Source organism: Acartia tonsa, chromosome 9, assembly GCF_053477335.1.
Source record: "Acartia tonsa isolate MP-2025a chromosome 9, ASM5347733v1, whole genome shotgun sequence".
Classification (NCBI taxonomy): domain Eukaryota; kingdom Metazoa; phylum Arthropoda; class Copepoda; order Calanoida; family Acartiidae; genus Acartia; species Acartia tonsa.
The window spans coordinates 28,135,025-28,158,249 of record NC_137268.1 but is presented as its reverse complement, the minus strand read 5'-3'; the positions used below and the strand labels follow the sequence as shown (position 1 = coordinate 28,158,249).

The 23,225-nt window shown below is 31.5% G+C and overlaps 1 protein-coding gene across 2 annotated transcripts; it reads left to right on the top strand.

Annotated features, from left to right (window-relative positions):
- Positions 1-7,285: 7,285 nt before the first annotated feature.
- On the top strand, positions 7,286-21,251 carry LOC145328697 (uncharacterized). Of its 2 annotated transcripts, none has more exons than XM_080172493.1 (19): positions 7,286-7,524; positions 7,966-8,057; positions 8,426-8,607; positions 9,100-9,141; positions 9,829-9,911; positions 10,290-10,380; positions 10,943-11,017; positions 14,418-14,515; positions 14,895-14,997; positions 15,314-15,387; positions 16,120-16,220; positions 16,514-16,634; positions 17,053-17,169; positions 17,446-17,549; positions 17,849-17,993; positions 18,338-18,459; positions 18,974-19,085; positions 19,428-19,503; positions 21,078-21,251. In XM_080172493.1, the coding sequence occupies exons 2-19, from the start codon at positions 7,973-7,975 to the stop codon at positions 21,174-21,176; spliced, it is 1,830 nt and encodes a 609-aa protein (XP_080028619.1). In that variant the 5' UTR covers positions 7,286-7,524; positions 7,966-7,972; the 3' UTR covers positions 21,177-21,251. The 2 variants fall into 2 exon arrangements, with proteins under 2 accessions (XP_080028619.1, XP_080028620.1); XM_080172494.1 differs by having other exon boundaries at positions 7,513-7,683.
- Positions 21,252-23,225: the final 1,974 nt, after the last annotated feature.

Genomic DNA, 23,225 nt, shown 5'->3' with positions numbered 1-23,225 from the left:
ATATAGTGTTCCATAAAATGTGCGCGAGGGTCGGGTCGAGCCTGTACGGTCAACTGACAATAGGGAAACAGTGAAATGAGTGAGGGGGGGTGGAGGTGCAGTGGTCACATGGGAATGGGAAAATAAAGGGTTGCAGGTGAAATAAGCTTCTGAAGGGGAAGGTACACGGCCGGGATGACCCAACACGGCAAGGGCGACGCACTAAAAGACCGGGAAAGCTTGGCACGACACGGTACGTCTCTTGGGTGCCTAAGAAAAGTGGCCCAGCATGATTTCTACTTTAACAGAGGTTATAATCTTGGAGAGAGAGAGAGAATAGATGAGAGATTTATTTAAAGATAGAAAGAGAGAGGTAAGGAGATCTAGCGATAGATGGATAGCAAGACCTCTGCCAAGGAAGGCTACAGGTACTGGGCCTGGCCGCCCTGCTGGTGGCTGCCAGGGAGGAGGACAGCCGGTACTTTCAGGCCGCGTCACTGAGTCTAGTCTCAACACATTTATTTTAAATTTTTAACTTTTACAAATTTATTTTCTGCTGCTTTCTTTTTCAAATAAACAATAATGCTAAAATTCATATATGATATATGTCTTGTAGAAAAGCATTTTTTTCAAACTTAGCTTATTATCTTAAAAAGGTAATTTGTATGCTAAAAACAGAACACTATGAAACGGTCAAGCAATTGTATGAACTGTAAGAGTGTGTTCAAGGGGTGGTATATTTAAATTTAGTTCCTGGATAAAAAAAGTTATACAAAATAAGAAAATTTATGACGTCTTAATGAAGATTTTATTAGATAAAGTGTTTTTCCAATTATTTGCTAATTTGACTTAACAAAAACGTTTGCTATACAACCCATCCCCATCCCCAGCAAAAAATACAAATTAGGCCCCTAAAATTAGCTTTTCCCTTTTCATGACTTTTTTTGTTTAACAAGAATAGGGTTAAAGAGAAAAAAGGGGGAAAGTCAACCCCTTGAGTGATTTGAAAGTAAATTGAAAGGGAGATAATTTAGGATGTAAAAAAAGGAGAGGTCAAAACTAAAAAAATATATATATAAAGGATTTAACCAGGAAGGGGGATTTTTTTCTAATTTCCCAAGTTTATTATGTTAACAATCAATTCTACACTTTTAACAGTTATAAATTTATCTCAACAATAACATTTATAAATTAGTAACTACTGCTGCTTCATAACGAAATATATTTCAAAGAAAAAAATCTTCATTATCAATCGCATCTGTAATAGAAAACAACAACATAAATAAATGAAAAAAAGCATTAAGAATTATACAAAAATAGTCAAAATGCTGACAGTAGGTACCTGGCCAGATGGTAGGGCCGAAGTAATCTGAGAACATGGAGGGCTGGAAGCAGGGCGGGATAAGGCGGCATCCGCCCCATGGCCTGGGCCCGCCTCCTGCTCAACACTGTTGTGCACTGGAGATATACTATTTGTAGTGTATGATAACAAAAAGTTAGAATCTGTCTCAAAGATCACTGGAAAAATTACTATGGGATACAGTAATGTATTCACAAGGGATAGAATTTTCATCGTAAGCACTTTTAACAGTTATAAATCTATCTCAACCATAATCAATTCTACTTTCATTTATTTATCGCCTTTTTCTTTTATCTTTTCAAATTTATGTGTTATCTATTTTGCTTAATACATTATTAATACAACTAGCGGAAGCGTCCCTAGTACCTAGTGCATAATAATAGCATTAAACCATACCCAGACCTTTTTTTATACAAAATAGAATAGCTTTAAACCATTCCATGGCCTATAAAAGGCTTTACTAAAGAGGAGGATCATATTGATTCAGCGGTTAGCAAGATGGGCCGCTACAGACAAAAAAATCATACTACTTTACATAATTGGATATATTTTTATACTAATTAATGGGTTCCTGGTTCGGCCTTAAATCATCCAAAGAACTTCCCTGATAGGCACAATTTAAACCATCCAGTAATTTTAGAGATACTTTGATTTAAACCCCCCAAAAAACTTACTACTTTATAATATAAACTTGAGGATGCCCCTAACTATCCAGCCTCTAGGGGTTTTGATAAACAAAGAGGTAGGAAAGGCCAGGATATAGCCTAAAACCTTCCTGGGACCAAAAGGACTATTTCTTAGGATAGAGCATTCAATTCGTTCGGTCGTTAATGCTATTGAATTCTAAAGCTACAGATGAAAAGTTTAATAGGATATAAATATCGGCTGCGCCCTAGCTACTAACGGACCCAGAAGGGGAGGAAAGGAACAGAAAAAAACATCCCAAAACTTGAATTTAAACCTTTCCGGGACCTTTGTGAATCTCCCTTAAAATGTAGAGCCTGACCCGATTTTGAGGTTTGAGAAAACTTAACGGACAGACATAAAAAAAATACTAGTTTACATAATAGGATAATTGTGTTTTTATAAGAAAATATATTGATTAATTAGTTTTAACTAGCATTGCAGGGCTCAGCTAATCTCAGTCTTCTAGAAAGGAGCTTCTAAAGAAAAACTTTATGAACAAAATACTCTAATTGGGTAAGCTATAATAAAGAAATCATTTTTAACTGTTAGGTTGCGAGATTTTTATTAATTATCTTATATTCTAAAGCATCATAATGTCTACAATATATTAAAGTATGCCACTAAGATATCGTAAAAGTGGGGATCATTCACTCTAAAATGCACCAATAGAGCCTTGATTTGGAGGCGGGGGGGGGGGGGGGGGGTGAAATTAAAAAAATTTGAGAGGACCAAAATATCAGATAAGAAGTAAGGTTTTCTTCGGTTTTCAATAAGATCTCAGTAAACATTGAACATATTGAGATCTGCAATTTGGAAGAGCCTCAAATCGATGGTTTTTATTTAAGTTTATAATTTTAGGCTACTTTTATGCTCCTTTAATATCATACCCCTTAGTTGCTAATAAATTAAACAAATTATTAGAGTTAGACTTTGATGCAAAAGTTTTTAACTCAAAAAACTAAATTGATGAATTAATCTGCCAATAATCAGTTTTAATTTTTTAGCAGTAAAATTCATTTGAATAATTTGATTGTTGTAAAAGGAAAAGTGGGTTGAACAAATGAAAGTAACAAAACAGTGTTAGCACTCAATAATCATTTCAAACTTTTTACATCAACATTATTCTATGTCATTTCTTTTCTTAGATGCGCAGCTACTCTACTTAATTGCAGGTATCTTAAGTGATAAGACAATGGACTTTAAATGAATGTCCAACTACACCCTCCATATACGATAAACACAATAACCCTTTCGATATATAAATATTGGTAGACACTGCTGATTCGCACAACTTTGATGAAAGTCTCCAAAGGTTTTAGGGAATGAAGAAATTGTTTACAAAACTTTGGAGACCAATAAACATTAGAGTCAAGTGTCCTATCCCTCTCTCATACCTGGTAAAATTTACTCGTAAGGAATAAAATAAGATAAAATTTACTTGTAAGGAATAAAATAAGATAAATGATTTTTACTCTTGAGATTAGTTTGAAATCTTCGCCCCTGTTGGAAAAAAATATACTTTTCTTGTTTTTTACTTCAATTTCTTAATGTAACAACTTTTTGTTACCATCTTGTTGTTTTAATTTTCAACATACTTTTTATTTTTGACAAGGAAAGTTATTCTGAAAAGTAATGTTGAATCGAAGCAATAAAAAATAAGTGAGTTAGGTATATTCTTATTTAAAAGTAACAGGATGTATAACTGTCTGAGGGACCACGCTAATCCCTGAACCGATATATAGTTATCCTTTACATTGAAGCTTATCATTTGACTTTTTTAGGGGAGGTTACAACAACCCTTCCAAGATAAACCAACCCCCAAAAAGGTTTTGTGTGTTTTTTTAAAATAATTTTTATGAAAATTTCGCTTCATCTATCTTTAATATCAGCCCAGAAAATAATGTTTTCCTTTTACTCTTAAAATCTTTAACCATCCTGTTTAAGAAAATATTTGAAGAGTACTTATGTATGCTTTTTTATAAATAATGTATTTTTAGCTGTAATAATAATGCCTCTACGTGATTTTCATAGAATCAAATAAATAGAATGCCTATAAGAATGATAACATTTTTATCCCAAAAAGGCCTAAGATATCAAAGGGGGAATTCTCAATAATTTTTCTGTGAGTAAAAGATAAAAGGGCATGATTAATTTTGAAGTGTAGTAATCAGACAAAAATTAGAACTATAATTCTTATGATATAATGATGCTGGCTGGCACAGGATGCCAGCAAACCTTGCTGGGCTATCCGGGTAAAGGACAAAAATATTTTTAGGACTTTATTGGCATTAAAATATGATAATTTACTGAAATATCTCCTTATCAGGGTCAATGGACCAGTTTCTATGTGAAAATATTTCCCTCCTATTTTGCCCACTTCCCTTTAGTTACTACACAAAACAATTACGCCAAATAAATATCCAATTTTTCCTATCAAGATCAAAAAGAAATTCATTTGCTGAATCACGGCAACTGTCCCTAATAAAACAAGTTTACAAATCACATATAGATTCAAATTATAATCCTGCAGGTCTCCAGCAATCCATAAAAATATACATTTTAATATAAGTTTTACTTATTCTATGCAGTTTTTTATTGACAGTAGGCTGCTATTTTGTTCTAGCCTTTTTATGGCCATGTGTATAACAAGGAACATTATGTCCATGAGCAGCGAAGCAAAACAAATTGATAGCACTTGTAAAAAATAAACAGAATTGTTGTATAATAGAAAAATTTGTGTTTAGGTATCTAAAGGGATATGACAATAGCCGATAAATTTATGTACATCCTCAATGATGATACACAAAATTATCCCATTTGTAGATTACAATTAGTGGTTGAAACGTTTAGACACTCCGCTTAATGAACAAGCTAATCAAAATTCAACAAGAGTCTCAAAAGTGGTTAAGCCAACGAATAAAAAAACGTTCTGATAAAACTGTGGGGACTAGTGTAACAAACATTCCAAAGTACCCTCCTTCCCTTAAAACTGTTACGTGTTGCATTTCTGAATTAATACAAACAATACAATTATGGACGTGTCTAAAATATATTTATGAACGTAATAACGGATGTACGTACATACCGTAATTGTAGTGAGCAGCTAAGATAGCAAGATAAGCGTTTCCTTATAAGTAATTGTTGACTGTATAAACATTACAAATAATGATTAGGTTCTTTTCCCGCAGAAATACCATATAACAAATGCAGAAAATACATGATTTACCAGAGATATTTAGAGGGGGCAATGGGCTGTTTATTACAATAGTCCCCAAAATTTTATAACGTTTTCTTATTCGTTGACTTAACAACTTTGAGTACTTAAATAAATTTTAATACTTGCATAAGTTGCATTCATGAAGTTGAGTGTCTAAACGATTCTACAACTTATTGCAATCTAAAGAAGGAGTAATTTTGTGTGCCATCATTGAGGATGTACATCAATTTATCGGCCATTGTCTTTAGATCCCTGACGATGTACAGAACTTGCCTTGCATTTTTTTGCCTCAGAACCGTATCACCAACGTACGGATCTAGAAGTCTATGGAATAGTTCTTCCTCGATACTTAGAAATAGATAGAAATTCTATAGAGAAACAAGGATGACAACGTCCATAAAAGGAAAGCTCTAAAATAATTGGATAAACGAACTTAATAAGCAGAATATAATAATAATATATTTATACTATCTATTAATGATATTCGGATTGCAATGCTGCGCTACTTATGAAAATAATATTTCATGTTCTGTTAAAATTTTCTATCTGCGGCGGTCATATCTAGCCCTGCAGGGCGCTAGCCCTGCCTGGCTCTCCTAACCCTTATTTATACAAGACAAAACCTAAAAAAGTTTGATTTAAAGAACAGTAATAAATTGCCAGTGGCGTGCACAGCGATTTAAATGGAGAGAGGAGGGAAAAAAGGGAAGATAGACCTCCCAATTTAAATTTGCAGGGGGTTGTTGTGTTGACACTCTTTTCTTACACCTCCCTACGGCACGCCACTGATGTCAATCCAAAAAGATCTAAATCCAGAAAGAAACATGCTTCTTATAAGTACGGATATTATCTTAACCTTCGCCTAGTTCATTTTGGCCTTAGTAAAGTACGCTACTACACGGGAAAGGGATTAGTTATTAAATGCATCGTATTATAGACAGCTATACGTGAAAATTAAAATGAAAAGTTATAAGATTAAATCAGTTTTGTTAGACAAGAGGGGCCGAAGGTACGGGCTAATAAAATTGGTACTAATTTTAATTTTTTTTAATATTCGAGGGAAAATTTTGTAGTACGGTGCTATACATGATTTTTCAGTATGGCTCAGAACCAGTTCTAATCCAACCGATATTAATCGGTTTCGAAGACAAACTGGAAGAGTAATTATATCTTTTAGCAATAAGTTATTGGGAAAAAATATTAAATTTTTTATTTTTATGCAATCAACATTTTTTTCAACCATTTTAGCTTTAATAAAGTAAACTACAAGAAGGAAAAGGTAAGAGTTAGAAGGATAATTATGTCATGTACCAATAATTTAGTTAGAAAAAAAATATGATAACTAAAATTGATGGAAGGACAAACAGACAAAATGAATTATAGAAAAGATGTTCAATAAATAAATGTGCAAAAGTTCTTAGAAATCAGAAGAAACCTTTCTGAAATCTGAAATAGTCTTTTATGTATAAACGACACACTGATGGACAAAGAAAATAAAACACAAAAAATTAGTCGTCAATCTTCAATAGCAGCCGAATCAATTGCATTACTCCCATTGCGTTACGGGCGGACTGGCGGACAGATTGACGGTCATACAAAGTGAGTTATAGAGTAGCTACGCTACTGAAAAGTATTGTCACAAAATCAATTATATTATTTTAGATGGTTCGCATTTCTATTTAATAAAAAAATTTTAATTTTACTATTTGTCTGTTACGGATGGGCAGACGTTTAAATAGGTCAAAGGGAATCAAATGGGTGGAGGATTCTCCGACCTCTCAGGAGATATCGCCCCATGTGATTAGTCTACGAAAAAAACATTGGAACATGCTCGCATACATTTTTTATATGAGCCAAAATTAAACTCCCCCCTTCCCCTTTGGCTTGCCTTGGATTTATTATTTTTTTTTAAATTTTTGTGTATAAATTTATTTTTCTATGGCACTAAACATCGCTTTTTAACTGACTTTGTCTTTTTGTCCATGTATAATTTCTTAAGCTTTGCTACTTACAGATGTTGACATCCTTATTTGTTTAATCTCAATAGGAGTTCTTGACAATTATATTTTAATATAATAATAAATTTTAAAGGAACTTATATAAGTGGTCTTTTTTATATTTAAACGTAGGGGATTAAGAATATATTTTTTGTACAATGTTTCAAAAGTACGAATAGTACAATTCATTTTTTGTTTTGTTTTTATTTTAAACTGGTTTCTACTTAATATACCGAAATTTTACAAATAATCAGTAGTTGAACTATCTTAGTGGGTGAAGTAAGGTTTGTTAATGTGTTAGTTTTATCATCTTATGTTTTATTTCATTTTTTAGTTAAATATGTTTTTTGCATAAAATTGTATTTCTATTTTATAATGATACAGATTTCAATAACAATTTAACAAAATTGTTTTCTCCCGTACCGTTAAGGAAATATTTCTGGGTAGTTTTTATTTTTTAATTTAGTTTCTGATGGTTATAATAAATTGTTTTTAAAAAATAATGCCTTTAAATTCTATGGGGCGCATTAGCTAGTTAATATATTAATATATCTTAAAAATTCTATATTATGATTTTTAAATAGCTGATCTACTCTAATTTTAATACTAGGAAGTGCTTTTTTTGATTATGTGTTTTTCAACAGTATTTGAAGTCCTTCACTTTATATTTGTTAATTTGTTAAGGCTATTGTTAGTTTATTTGATGTATTACTATTTATTTTTAGGTGAATCATGCGTGGAATAATTGTATTATCCGCGCTGATCGCTGTGGCGAGTGGGTATAAAGTGAGTGAAGAATATCATGCTCATCCACCAGGTTTGTCAGCTTTTGTGTGTGCTTCGCGCACAATACTACAAAATATTATGTTAAATGCCTAAAGACTAAATGAATCGCAGGTGTTTTTTTTTATTTTCAGAGGGTAAACTAACTTTATTTGGGTGTAAAAAAAATCCAGTTTGTTAAAAGAAATAAAAATCGTCTAATAAGATTGGGGATTTTTTACGTTTAACTAAAAAAAATATGACTTTTTTGGGTGTTAAAATCCCGTACTCCCCTTCCCTTATCCTTTCGCAAAAAAAATTGTGACTGACCCTTGTACAAACACTTCCTTCCCTCCCCCCCCCTCCCCAAACAAAAAATGTATGTCTCTTAATTATTAAAACTTTATGTTTATTATTTTTAAGGGTATGGTGCAGAGCCACCGCCACCAGTATACCATCCAACAACCCCACCTCCTCCTCCAAGCTATGAACCGTCAACTCCTCCCCCCAGCTATGAACCTTCAACTCCGCCCCCTGCCTATGAATCCCCTGTTTATGAACCAGAGTATCAAGGAGAGTATGTTGAAGAATACTACACTGATAATGTAAGTTTTCTGCTTAAGTGAATTTTGCATCTATCTTAATGGATATTCCATTCCTTTATTTTGTTTGTTTTTTAAACTAGCGCTTACGCCCCCTAGAGGCCTCTAGGGGCACTTGAGAAGGGTGTAGTTTAATTCGATAACTAAATTTTATAATTTCAGGTTTTAAAAAAAGTACAAAACAAATTGGGAACTTATTTTGTTGTTTTTTCTTAAGGGATGGTACCCTCCCATAAAATAGTTATAAACCTTCCCGGGACCTATGGAAGATCCCCTGTAAAGGAGAACCATGACGGTTCAGCGGTAAACGAGATCCTTTGGTACAATCAGACATCCTGCTACTTTGTTAAGGATAAGACTATGTACCTAATATTACCTTGAGTATAAAAAGACTCCATATTTCAAGCTTTAAATAGATATTCCATATTGGGTTAAATATTTTTCTTTCTTTAAAGATATTTTAGTATGTGATTATAATGCTCTTGCTTGTTATAGGCTCCTGGACCAAAACCTTACTCTCAGCATCCTCAGTACCAGGTAAACTTTATTTATTTAAATTTTGTAAGTTTAATGAGGGATTTAAAGGGATAAGACAATGGCAAATAAATTGATGTACATCCCTAATGATATACAAAATTACCCCCTCTCAGTTGATTACTATTAGTGGTTGAGACGTTTTAATAATCAACTTAATGATTGAACAAATCAATTCATTTAAGTCCTTAATTTTAAGCTAATGAATAAGAAATCGGTATTTTAAAACTTTGGGAACTATTGTTATTTGTTTTTAACAGTTAATGTCTCCTCTATCTGAGCAGATTTTATGTTAGTTAGGTTCAACCATATACTAGCTCAACAGTAAAAAAAAAAAATCAAAGGGTGCTGAATAGATCTTTGTTTTGCACAATAAAAAGAATAACCTTTCCAGTATTGCTTCGGAATTTATTAATATACGCTAGATTAGAACTGGTTATATGCTATACTGAAAAACTAAGTATATTATTAACATTGTATTATATTCATTTTTCTATGAATAATTAATCTAAGCCATTAGATTAATACCATTTTAGCCCGGGCCTTCGGCAATCAGGCTTAAAAAAACCATTTAATATCTGCGGAATGACGTCTATAATACGATGCGATAAAAAAGAATGAATTTTATTGACTGTTTTTTTTGTTATACCAAATTTCTATGAAGAGTGCTAATAAATTAACATATTTTAGAACTTTTACTATGAGGATGATAATAAAGTAGTGACTCCTTCAATGTCTTTGAAAAATGGATACATCCCAAGAGAAATTGTACAGTAAGTTATTATATTTTGTGATTTTGTGGATTTTGTTTATCTATTAAGATCCTTAATGCTACCTTTTTATGAAAGTTAGAGTTATGTTTATCTCACTGCCTGTACCTAAAGCTCAAGATCTCTGCTCGATTGAACTAACTTCCTTTTATTTTCCTGAATACAAATTCCTTGATTGAATAAAAATTACTTTATACTTATTTTAAAATTTTACATTAGACATATGGCAATTTTTAAAATGCTAATTTAAATTCTGTTAGCCAGAGTCCCATTATGGGTAAGTTATGTACTTACATTTAATACATAGAGAAGTTGTGCTACTAAAATTTCATCTAAAACTATATAGAAAAAATCATAGATTCTATGGCGTTTATAATTTAGGTTCCGTGAAAATTTCAATGCTCTGCGCAGAAGATATCCCAACCTTCCCCTCTTGGCTCCTGAGGATTTCGGTTATGATCCTAAGAAATCGGTTTGACTTATTTCAATTTTATCTAAATTTATTTTCTAAATCTATATCCTCTTTAGTAAATTGGACCATTTAGAACAAAGTTATTGGTTAGAGCTTTTCAAGATTTATATATAGATTGCTTTAGTTGGTGAGATAAAGCAAGTTTGTGATAAAATATTTGCTAAAAACTTTTGTAGTATTCTTTTGATTGAATTTTGCACTGATTATTGTTAGACTTATTCTGATTATTTTTCTATCTATACAAAAATAAGACTCTTAATTTTTTTAATTTTATAAATATTTTGTAATTCTCATACTACCAAACTATTAAATACCATAACATCTCATAACCATACTCTCCTGCAATGGATATAGAATACATGAATATTTTGACCGGGGAATACATTATCTATGGCAAGGGGAGGGGATGGGGTAAAGTCATGATGGGTGGTTGAATTTTAGTCTCCTGGAAAAATCATTTAATCAGGTTATGCGAGAATTTTGCATGTATTTTATATCTGTTCTAAAACCATACCATATTTCCATTCATCCTTCATCTGCATATTCATATTCAATATTTAAGAATGGAGGAAGAGATGGTAAGATTTTTGGACCTGGATTTCCCTTTGTTGGATGGCTACCATATGCGTTTGGAATTGTAAGTTTTATTATTTGTTGCATTTAGAACCTTGATAGGAATCCTAGATTTGGGTTTCCTTTGGAGTTTCCGTTTGGAGACTGGTTTCAAAATCCAGTTAATCTTGGCTTTTAGTTTGAGGTAGTGATGATAATTATTAAAATAATTTGATTGTTTTATTTTATCGAGCTTTATAAAACCTTTTCTTTGAAACTAATTAATATTTGCTGGATTAGAACCGGTTCTCAGCCATACTGAAATGAAAAATCATGTATAGTATCATATTATATAGTTTACTACGAATGTAAAAATTTAATATTTTAAGATTTGAAAAATTTTTAGCCTGTAACTTAGGCATATTTAATATTTATATCCGCGTAAATTTGTTTATAATACAATGTGGAGTTTGGAGTTTTATTCTTTTTTGTTATGGTCTCATTATTAGCGAGCTACACTATAGTTAATTTTGTCTGCCAGTCTTTCCGTAACAATTTTGGGAAATGGGGTATTCATATCCAGTTTTTTTTGTTTAGGAATGAATATTTTTTGCCCGAGGGAATAAATGATGGAGCGATAGCTCATCATTTATTCACGAGATTATTTTACAGATTGAATTTCAAAAATCAGTTTGACAGTTTTTCCAAAGTCGGGAAACTATCGAATGGAAAAGGTTTGAAACTGATAGAACATTTTTTTTATCACACCCCACCTGAAGGCGTGTTAGGTTAGAAAAAACCCCCCGCAGAAACAGTTTACACAGGATGTACTGGGACCTTATGGTGGTTTCAGAACATGCTTTCCCAAAATTGAGTTAGTACCTTCCCATTGTAGAAAATTTTAAAATTACTTTTGGTGATCAAATATTACTTTTATTTTTAGACTACCTTCACCTAACCTGCTTTATTGTCTTATTTTGTCTTTCATGTTTATCATGCAAATTCCCTGACATTGCAGTTGAAATGTCAGATATTGGAGCTTTCTAAAAAGGTCTCTAACATTTTTCTAGCTTTAATACTTTTTTAAATATCTTATTTCAAAGTATTGCTGTAAAATCATCTTTAATACAGCAAAAAGTTGAAATATGAAATTAGTTATTTTATAGAAAATTACAAGTATCTTCATGTAAATCTTTCTAATATTGCTCCAAATTGACCAAATTGGACAGTTAATGTGCCTAAAACTATCTACTTTCAATGGACAATCCAAATACATAGTTTTTAAGACTATATAAGCCAATAGGAGCATGCTGAAATGAATTTTAAAAATGCTAAAGGAAAAAATATTTCCTATTTTTTAAAATAAACTGAAATTTAATCGACTTTAGAAAGGATTTTAAGGTAAGTTATGGTGTATAAAGTTGTCACTTTGTAATTAGAAAGCCAATAAAACACAATCATCTGATATTTTGAACCAATAGAAACATATCTTATGAAAAATAGACATAAACATTGAAAATAAACCAAAAATTGGTTAAAATTTTAATCATTTCCAAGCAGGTTACAAATGTAATCTACTAATTCTAGTAATTTTTTAAAGAATAGTTGATTGGCTTTTTTGATTTTTAATAACCTTATGAAACAAAATTAGTTTTTGCCATCTTAACTAAAAAAAACGTAGTAATTAAAAGACTTTTATGGATGATCTCACATAAAATAAAAGAAACAATTTATTCTTAGGCCACATTTTTTTTGTTGATAAACACTATTAGGTACTCTAAACTAGTGCTGAGATTTTTAAAAATAATAAATCATAATTAATTATGAGTTTCTTGTACCTTAATACTCCTTTTACATTATTAAAAATGCCTTAATAGTGATTTTTAATTAAAATTAAATTACATTTGTTTCTTTGATATTTCATTTTACCCTTCTCCTGTTGACTTATAAAGTCTCAAAAAGTGTGTATTTGGATTGTCCATTGAATGTAGATAGTTTTAGGCACCTTAACTGTCCAATTTGGTCAATTTGGAGCAAAATTATAGTGATTTATATGAAGATACATCTAATTTACTCTAAAATAACTAATTTTATATTTCAACTTTTTGCTGTGTAAAAGATGATTTTACAGCAATACTTTGAAATAAGATATCTAAAAAAGTATTAGAGCTAGAAAAATGTTAGACCTTTTCAGAAAGCTCCTATATCTGTCATTTCAACTGCAATGTCAGGGAATTTGCATGATAAACATGGAAGACAAAATAAGACAATAAAGCAGGTTAGGTTAAGGTAGTCTAAAAATAAAAGTAATATTTAATCACCAAAAGAATTTTAAAATTTTCTACTATGGGAAGGTACTAACTCAATTTAGGGAAAGCATGTTCAGAAACCACCATAAGGTCCCAGTACATCCTGTGTAAACCATTTCTGCGGGGGGTTTTTTCTAACCTAACACGCCTTCGGGTGGGGTGTGTTATATTAAAACATATTTTAAAGAAATGAGTTATTTAAGCATAAAAATGACTACCCCCAGGAAAAAAATGACTACCTAGCTCCGGGAAATAAATGACTACCTCAGGGAAATAAATGACTACCTCAGGGAAATAGATAAATATTTACATCCACTATTTAAGGGGTCGTTCATATGAGAATGCAAATTTCTCCAAATTAATACTAATATTGATATTTAGAATAATGTTAAGATTTTAAAAGCTAAGCTTTATATCATATATTATGTAAGTCCGTTAGGGTGGGTCCATTTCCCCCTTTTTTTTAGATTTTACTGTTATCATAAGTTGTGGAAGTCATATATATGTATGATAAGCCCCATTCAAGTTTCAAAAGTGACTTTGCTCTAATGGCTGCCGGCGCGCGGGGGGGTATAAAAAGTGCCCACCCCCTTATAAAACCAAAAATTTAAATTCCTTTAAACACAGGCATGTTGCATATCAAAATGACCGCATTGAAATGCTGATTACGAATCTGAAAACCGTTTTAAAAAATATTGCTCATAGTTCGAATAAGATTTTAAGTACCTAAAACAGCTGATTTAGTCAAAATATTTCATTTTGGTGGGTTTTTTGAAAATCATTTCAGACTGAATCAATATTTTTCTAAACGGTTTTCAGATCTGTAATCCGCATTTCAATACGGTCAATTTAATATGCAACATGCCTGTGTTTGAAGGAATTTCAATTTTTGGTTTTATAAGGGGGCGGGAACATTTTATACCCCCCGCGCGCCCGTTTTTTTTTTTTGATTAAAAAACCTCTTTCAAGTTTAACAGGGTTTAATATTGGCTCTGTAAACCTTGCCAATGTCTACTAATGTAAAATTCCAAAATCGACCCACCCTAATATCCGTCTGTAAGTAAGTGTTAGCACTTGGTAAATTTAGGCATATTAGAATTGTCCTAGATTTCTAACTTTGCTGGATTCCTGTAAATTTCCTTGTAATGTTATATTTCACATAATCTAATCTTGTAGGGTGGAGGTGTTGGTGGTGGTGTCGCAACTGCCAATGAAACTGTTACTACCCCCCCTCCAACTGGTCCACAATGTTATGATTATCCTGGTGTTTGTAGGTAAGAATAATATTTTTTCTCGTTTTCATTCGAATCCGGTGGATAAGAACCGGTTCTATTCTATACGAAAAAACTATGTCTAGCTTTGTTTTATATTCAGCTTTCTACCAATATAAAAATGTACAATAAAAAGATTAAAACCAGTTTTTAGGCTCGTGCCTTCGGCACCTCAGGGTTAAAAAAACTGGTATTAATATTATAATTGTACATTCTAATATTATTTGTTATTTTCGTTTAGTAATGTTATGGGGATAATGTGATATATGTATTTACAGGGTTAATCTGTGATATATAAAATTAAGCTGATGGGTTATTCTAAATTTTCTTTGACAAAAATTTAATGGAGTGTGGATGATGGTATTATATTTACTTCCTACAGAAATGGGGATGGATTATGCCAGAGCGAGGAAAGATGTTTGAAGAATGGAGGAAAGCCAATTGGGAGATGTTCATACCTTGAAAATAATAATATTTGCTGCCAGGTATTTATTCTTATAAAATTAAAATTCCCTGGCTAATGTTTTAAGTCTTCTTTATAAATATAAAGTTATTTATTTATTGAAGTAACTAGGCTTCTTAAATTTTGGGTGTAAGAAATTTTTTTTGAAGACTGTATTTTTTTAGTTTCTAGAATGTTATGAGTTTAATATGGGAACCTTAGATTGTTTGGGTGTAGGTCATTAATCACTATTTTATCTCTTCCCACTCTTTTGGCATCCTTGATAGGCATTAGATTGATCTGATCTACTGGTAAATATAAGTTTATGTATGATTATATTTTTTTTTCTTTACAATTAGTACAACTTTTCTGAAGAGTCTACTACTGATGCAGTCATCTCATTCTTGTCCAGCCCTGGATTTCCTAACCCTGTGTAAGTATTGGAATTTAAATTGCAGTATAGCAGCTTTAAAACTGATTAATATCCGCTGGATTGGAACTTTTTCTCAGCCATACTGAAATCCTATATACTATCATATTACAGTCAGCTTTCGCACATAGTGGCGAAAAAAACTAGTTATAATTTTAATGTTTCATTTTGATATCACGGAAAGCTTATGATTTTACTGAAAAAAAATTTAAGTGTGATTTCAGATAATATACTTTCCATTCCCATTCTGGGTCAAAGTAAAACTTTATTTAACTTTTATAAGGGGGGGGGGGGGTAATGCAATCATCTCGTTATCAGTGAGCAAATGGTACTTAGAATTACGTAGGAATCAACTTTTTAAAACATATTTTTGGTATTCATGTTAAATGATAGCAATAACCATTTTAAAACTTCTAATACCAACAGCTACCGTCTAGAACCATTTGATAGCGTTTTGGAGTGGAAAAAAGTATTATGTGGAGATAGGTTTTGTGACTAATTTGCAATAGATATTCAAGAAATGGCAAAACGGCTGAGCCGCCAGCCATTAGCAGTTACTTTTCCAACTTTTTGTTCGATTTAGGGAAAATAGACCTACCAAGGATTACTCAGACGGAAATTCGAATTCTAAGTGCCATTTGCTCACTGATTACGAGATATTAACCCCCCCCCCCTTATGTTAAACTTTAGTCTACAATCTATTTTGAATTCTGATAACTTAGTAAATATTAATAGGAGAGCTGCAGAGAGTTATACTTTGTCTCTGAAAGTGAGAAGTGACGTTGATCAAGTCTTGGTGGAATTCATCAACTTTGAACTTGCTGTTGGACCCACAGGTATTACACTTTTTATATAGGATTACATTATTTGTCTATCTAAGGTGTGCGGACTGTAAATGGACTGTATTAATCACTGTAATTCATTTCAGTAAATTTAAAACTTAATATTTAAAAGCAAATAGTTATCACAAAGTATATATTTCTGAAGTGTTTGATTTGTTCCTGCATACTCAATATAACTCAAAGCTAGATAAAATGTAAATAAATGGCTACTAATATAACCAAAAATTCTGTTTGATATTGTCCTTTTAATTACTTAGGTAACATTTCATACACTTTTGTTAATTTAGGATGTAGCCAGTTGGAGTATGTTGAAATCATAGCCCCATCATATGCTGGAGGTTTATTGGGACCTGGTAACTCCAGATTGTGTGGAATGAATACCGATCAACATTTGTACATGGATGTCAAGTCAGTATATTTTTTATTAATATACTCTGCTCAATAAATGTAATAAGTATAGGATATTTAACTCAGACAAGTACATGGCCCCTGTTTTGGACCTTTTATGTCTGCTAGCAAACTGCTTTCTGCTCTTTTGTAGCTACTTAGTTGCGAAAATTTTTCTGACCCTAATCAATGTTTGCACATGGTCCACAGGTTGGAAAAATAGTTATTTTACCCCTTCCCCCTCTATTATTTTACTCTAATCTCTGATCTAACAGATGATTGAATAGATTGTTATATTTTCATGCATTATTTTATTTACTTAATTCTGATTTTTACCCTAGATTTTGTTTCTATTTATTTTAAAATTCAATTTAATTTGTTAAATATTAAGAAGTTAATATTAATCTCTTTAAAAAATTAATATTTTTTTTTATCATAGGCCTGGAGACACCATTATCTTCAAAGTTGTTCTGGCTGGTCTAGTAGTCAAATTTGATGAGCTTCCTCCTACTGTTAAAAACAAATATATGTACCACTACCGTTCAGACGATTCTAGGTAATTTTAGTTACTTACCTAATGCTTTTTATTATTTGGAAATTAAATGCATATTAATACCGGAAAATTTTCGGGTTTGTTATAAAATAGACCTTTTAATTTTTGTTTCCTAAATTCTTCAAAAACTTATTAATCTAATACTGAATTATGTTTTAGTTAAACAGTGTTAGTTTTATTTTAATGCTTGTTAATTTGGACCAAACATAGCATGACTTTTTATTAATCGCATCAAATCTGGTTCAAATAGTGATACATAATTTTTTATGCTCATTTTAGATTCAAGCTGAAGATTACTCAATTGATGTCTCCTGTAATCTATGAAGAGAATGTTCAAACGTACTATTACAGAAATATTGCAAGGCCTGGCATGATTAGCTATGGTAATGATTAACTTTGCTTAAACTAAAGTCTGACTTTTATTTCCTATAGCTCATTTAATCTTTTTTTAGTAAATTTTTTTTTAAACTCTTTCTGCTTTGGTATTAAAAGATTTTTAAAGTTTATTCTAAAATTTCGATTCTAATCTGTCAAATCAGCAAAAAATAATTTAAATGTATTTGTAGCAAATATTTTATGAAGACTTCAGATGTATTAAGCTGAATTTGTTAAATATCAATGTCTAAACGCTGTCCTTTGTATAAAGTTATAAACACAGCTCACAACTAATTTTTACTTTAAGAATGTATTCCCGACTACTACCTGAAGCTTAGACGCCCTAAGAACTGTCTCCAATACTACGCGGACTTCAGAGGAACCTTCATGAACTTCAACTTTGATGGGAAGACCTGTATGCCCCCAGATCTAGACTACAAGATTTGCTTTGCGTAAGTTTTCATGCATTTTTTCTTTACTTTCTATACAACTTTCATGAAGTATTAATTTTAACCTTTCCTAGTGTTGCTTCTAAACCTATTTATATCAGCTGAATTAGAACTGGTTCTCAGCCGAACTGACATTATTTGTATCATCTTATTGTATAGTCTCATTTGTGTTCTTTAATGTCTCTGGAAAGCTGTCAATAATGCGATGCATTTCAAAACTATGATCTATATATTATTTTAGTAAGATTGTACATTGCCAAAAATATTTGAAATGTAGATTCCATCATAATCAATATTTCGAAGTTACCATATTATTAATATTATTATATAAGATTATTTAATTTCAGCCACCCTGACAAATTTTGCGGTATTTCACTGTCTGCCCTAGAGTTTGATATCCCCACAATTGCGCCCAAATGTATGGATGGGCATGATGTTGTGGACGGGCTTTATCCTTGTTGCACTGGAGGTAAAGCTGAGTAATCTTATTTTTCTTTATTTGATAGTTTTTTTTGCAAGAATAGGTGTTGGAATTTAATAGTGAAGTCAACTGCTGTTTTGCCATATATTTATATTTTTTTGATAAGGTGTAAACTCTCAATTTTATTGAAGGTGGTGGGATTGCACCCCCTTCCGGATGTTTATATTAAGACATTACAATTTCTTTTAAACTTACAGCTAAGCTCTAAGTGGCTTCTAGGGCCAATATGTGATTTGAGCTGAACACTACCATATTTTAGTAAGAAAAAGTAATAAAATAATTTTTGGGGTAAATTTTTTGGTAGCGGTAATTGGACACTCTCCCAAAAAAGCTTCTTTCCAGGGCCAATGAGAAGCTTCACTACAGGAATACTGTATTGTTCAGCAGAACCCTTCCTTATGACAACACCCTATTACTAAATATCAGTGTTATCTTAGACTTAAGCCTTTTTTGAGTCTGTAAAATTACAAGCTTATATTATAATTATCTATATTTATTGTAGCTAACAAGAGAACTGGAGAGGTATTGCCAGGATATGTGCAGAAGTATGTTGGTCTGGATGGTTATTCTGATGGCAACACAAAGGGAATCTCTTATGTTCATAACCAGATGAGGTAACATTTAGATCAATTAATCTTTACTTTTTGTTAGGAACCTTGTTTTTTATAAATTTAATTTAAACTTTATCTGTTTAGTAAGCTTTATTCGTTTTTCACTTATTAAGAGATTCTCCCAAACCCTGTTAAGTTGATAGATTTCTCACAGCTGGCTGACATAACTATCCCCTACCTCCCCTCACCATCTAAACAAGTATTGAACAATTTGAGAATTTTAGCAATCCTAATTTCATAGAAATTTCTTTTTGTCACAATATTTACGAAGTAATATTAATAATTATTAATATTAAGCTAGGAAAGTTTCTTATTTTCATTGATGGTAATTCTATAAATCTTTAGATATTTCTTCTGTGGATCTAACCTTGGCAGGACAAACTATGTTGTGTCCGAGGCTCGTGGTCCTATGGTTGTACAGGTAGCATATTTTCCAGTATAGCTTTGAAACCTTTTATCTGCTGGATTAGAACCGGTTCTCGGCCGGTTCAGGGCTTTAGCCGCTAGTAGGATAATATTTGATAAATCAAAAATTGAATTTTACTTAGAGTTGATTTCAATCTTAAAAATTTTTATTATAATATCTGCGGAAAACTGTCTATAATATGATTCGATAAATAACTAATAAAAAATCTAAGTAGATTTTATCACTAATTTTTTTATCTTTTTAAATTGGCACAGTACGTTAAATTATACTTTATAGCTTAATTTGGGGAAGTGTGACTCAAAATTATATTTCTACCCAATATTACTGACTTTGAGACTTTTGAAATTGAGATTAGTTTGTTCCTAACTAGCAGTGTTACAATATTTAACCATTTATTTAAAGGGGGGGGGGGCGAAAGTGACACTTTTTGAAACTAAAACTAAAAGTCAAAGGAACTCCACTAAAAAAAGAGTTACAGGTCTGACATTTTGCATGGCAGTTGCTTTATAGGGGTACATTATGGAACTGTGAAGAAACGGCGTCGCAACCGCCGAAAACCGCTGAGAAAAGGCAAAAAAAATTTCGGTGGGAAACGGCGGTAGCGCCGCCGTTTCTTCAGTTCCATATTTTTCCCCTATAAAGGAACTGCCATGCAAAATCTCAGACCTGTAACTCCTTTTTTAGTTGAGTTCCTTTGTTGACTTTTAGTTTTGGTTTCAAAAAGTGTCACTTTCGCCCCCCCCCCTTTCTATGTGTTATGATTTTCTTATGTTTACCTTGTTTAACTTAAAGGAAGCTTGCAAGAAATACCACGTTTTAACTGCTGAAAGACTGCCACAAGTAGACCAAATACCCCAAATTTGAAGCCTTCAGCTTCTATAACAAAAGAGTTCTAGGCATTTTAAAATGACATTTTATGTACAATGAAAATTTTGAAAGAATTGCAATGTTCATGTTGAAAACTTTGAAATTAAACTACGTGGCCTAGAAACAAAATTATAAGCTTATTTTTGTCATAAATTTAGGTTTCCAGTAACTAATTATATTTTTACAATAAAAATACCCATTTTTATAGTCAAAATCATTAAAAAAATTAATTTTAGCTTGCGTTGTACCGAGTGTACTGTAGCCAATCAGAAGGCTGAGTCAGCTTAATAACCAATCACAGCTGAGCTTGTAATCGTTTCACCCTTTGTATCCGCTATGATTTTCGTTTAAAAATGCAATTTAAATCTATTTTTTTCACAGATTTTAACTATGAAATGTGGTGTTTTTATTGTAAAAATGTAATCAGTTACAGGCAATCTAAGTTTCTGACAAAGATAAGGTTATAATTTTGTGTCTAGGCGACGTAATTTAATATTGTTTTTTTCTTTTATGAGCATTGGATATCTTTCAAAAATTTCATTGTACATAAAATGCTATTTTGAAATGCCTAGAACTTTTTTGTTATTGAAGCTGAAGGCTTTAAATTTGGGGTATTGGGTTTACTTGTGGCAGTCTTTCAGCAGTTAAAGCGTGGTATTTCTTGCAGGCGTCCTTTAATCTTATATTATTTATTTTTCTAGGTTTATTCTGATTCTACACCTTGCACTCTCTGTGATGGATATAAAAACCATGGAGTCGGCTTCAAGATCAAATACAACATTAACCTTGGCCACTGCTAGTTTCAGTTTCTAATTTTATTTATTTTAACACTATGTATCTATAGAAAATTATTAAATATATCTTAAAAATTTTAAGTGGTTTGTTTCATTTATTGTTTAATTTGTTGGATTTTTTGACTGCTCCGTTTTTTTGCTCTGTTATTTTTTCTCTGGTTCTTTCACTCTTAACAATATCTGTACCTTAGTTATTTTTTTTTTGTAAGATGCTGATTCTGAGCAGAAGTATTATAAAATTGCGGATTTTTTCTAAATAATATTTGATAGTAATGTCGCTATTTTTGCGTTTTAATAATTTTAAGAATCTTATTTGCATAATCTGTGAAGCTGATTAATATCTGTCGTAAAAGATTGGTCATAATGAAAAATCATATATCATATGGAGAATTATCAACTAATTGAAACCATAATTATAACACTTGTTAAAATTCTTTAAATTTTTAAGTAAATGCTAAAAGTTTTCTTGATATGAAGCGATAAATAAATATTCTAGCTCTTAAGACTAAAATTTCGTTTATTGGCTTATTTTTTGTCTGAAGTTGTTCTTCCGTATGTATTAGGCGTGCACAGGCAGAGTGTATAGTTTAGTAAGGTAGTTATAAACTTAAAACTACAATAAACATCTCCAAAAAATAAAATTGTCTAATAAATGATTTTCCTTTTAATATTATCTTCTTAAAAGTCAGTATCTACATATGGCCAAAGAGGACTATCCACGAAACAGAGCAAGTGATTCTAAGCATCTTTCAGCATTGACCTATAGTATTTTTTTAGTGAATATACTAGGTATATGTTTAATATTTGCTTTATCGTCTAAATTGTTAGGTTTCACTATGGTTTTATATGAATAAAACTTTGAAATGTAAAGCAATTTTTAAAGCAATATCATCAAATGCTTTATTGAGTTCAAAGGACAAAATAAAATAACACTGCAGAAAAGCATCAAATGTTGTAAATTGCAAAAGTACATTAACTGAACTGTTACAAGTTACCAACCCTTTTTCTAAATATACATTTTTAATCACAATAATATACTTTTGTGTCAAAGCTTTTAAACAATAGTTTAAACTCATCAAAACATTCGATGATATTGCACCAAACACTGCTTAACATTTCAAAGTTTTTTTCATATAAAACCATGGTGAAACCCAGCTCATACCAATAACGAAATTAATTCGGAAAAAAATCACGAAACCTATAAGTGTTTTTCAGCTGTCGTTGGGGGGCAACACATCGTAAAATTGACGACCTCTCCATGTGCCCCCCAAATAATATTTTAGATTTAATTCTCTTGTTGGTTATACCTTATTCCTGGGTGAAACCTAACTATTTAGTCGATAAAGCAAATATTAAACATATACCTAGTATATTCACTAAAAAAATACTATGGGTCAATGCTGGAAGATGCTTAGAAACACTTGCTCTGGTTCGTGGATAGTTTTCTTTAAAGTTGATATTTTAATCCTTATATAAAAGTAACCCGAGAAAAAAGAGATCTATCTGTATTGAAGAATCTCACTAACCTCTGAACCGATATATTTCTCCTTTTCATAGCTCCTGGGAATGTTCTATTTTTGGGGAGGGTACCACCACCCTCTCAAGAAATCATCCGTAAAAATATCCATGAAAAAATAAAATAAAATGCAGTTAGTAGGTAGCCTTCCCCTCCACCTATAAAACCTTCTTAAATCTAAAATAAATAATGTGCCCATTTAGGCCTCTAGGGGCGTGGTGGCTAGTGAAATATATTGTAAATTTTGATTGTCAAGTAAATGAACAGACCTTACTTATAGAATAAACTTGATTTTCTAAATGATTAATTATTATTGCTAACAATATGGTAGAAAACTATTGACAATGCACTTGCAATGCAAGTATTAACTAATCAAGATTCAATATAAATCGTCATAGTTTTCAACCCAACAAATGAGAGAACCTGTTTTAAAAAAGTAGGAAGTATAATTAATATCCAGATGCCCTACCTTCCCTTATTCTATTATAGATTGTCTTTGAGCTTCGATTATTGTAATCCTTGTTTTAATTCAAATTCAA

What these genes read in the sequence shown, in the direction of transcription:
- LOC145328697 (XM_080172493.1), top strand. Translation starts at nt 7,973, where the DNA reads ATGCGTGGAATAATTGTATTATCCGCGCTGATCGCTGTGGCGAGTGGG. An exon ending in ATCCCAAGAGAAATTGTACA is followed by an intron (nt 9,912 to 10,289) that starts GTAAGTTATTAT and finishes TTTATAATTTAG; the next exon opens with GTTCCGTGAAAATTTCAATG. An exon ending in GACTACAAGATTTGCTTTGC is followed by an intron (nt 17,994 to 18,337) that starts GTAAGTTTTCAT and finishes ATTTAATTTCAG; the next exon opens with CCACCCTGACAAATTTTGCG.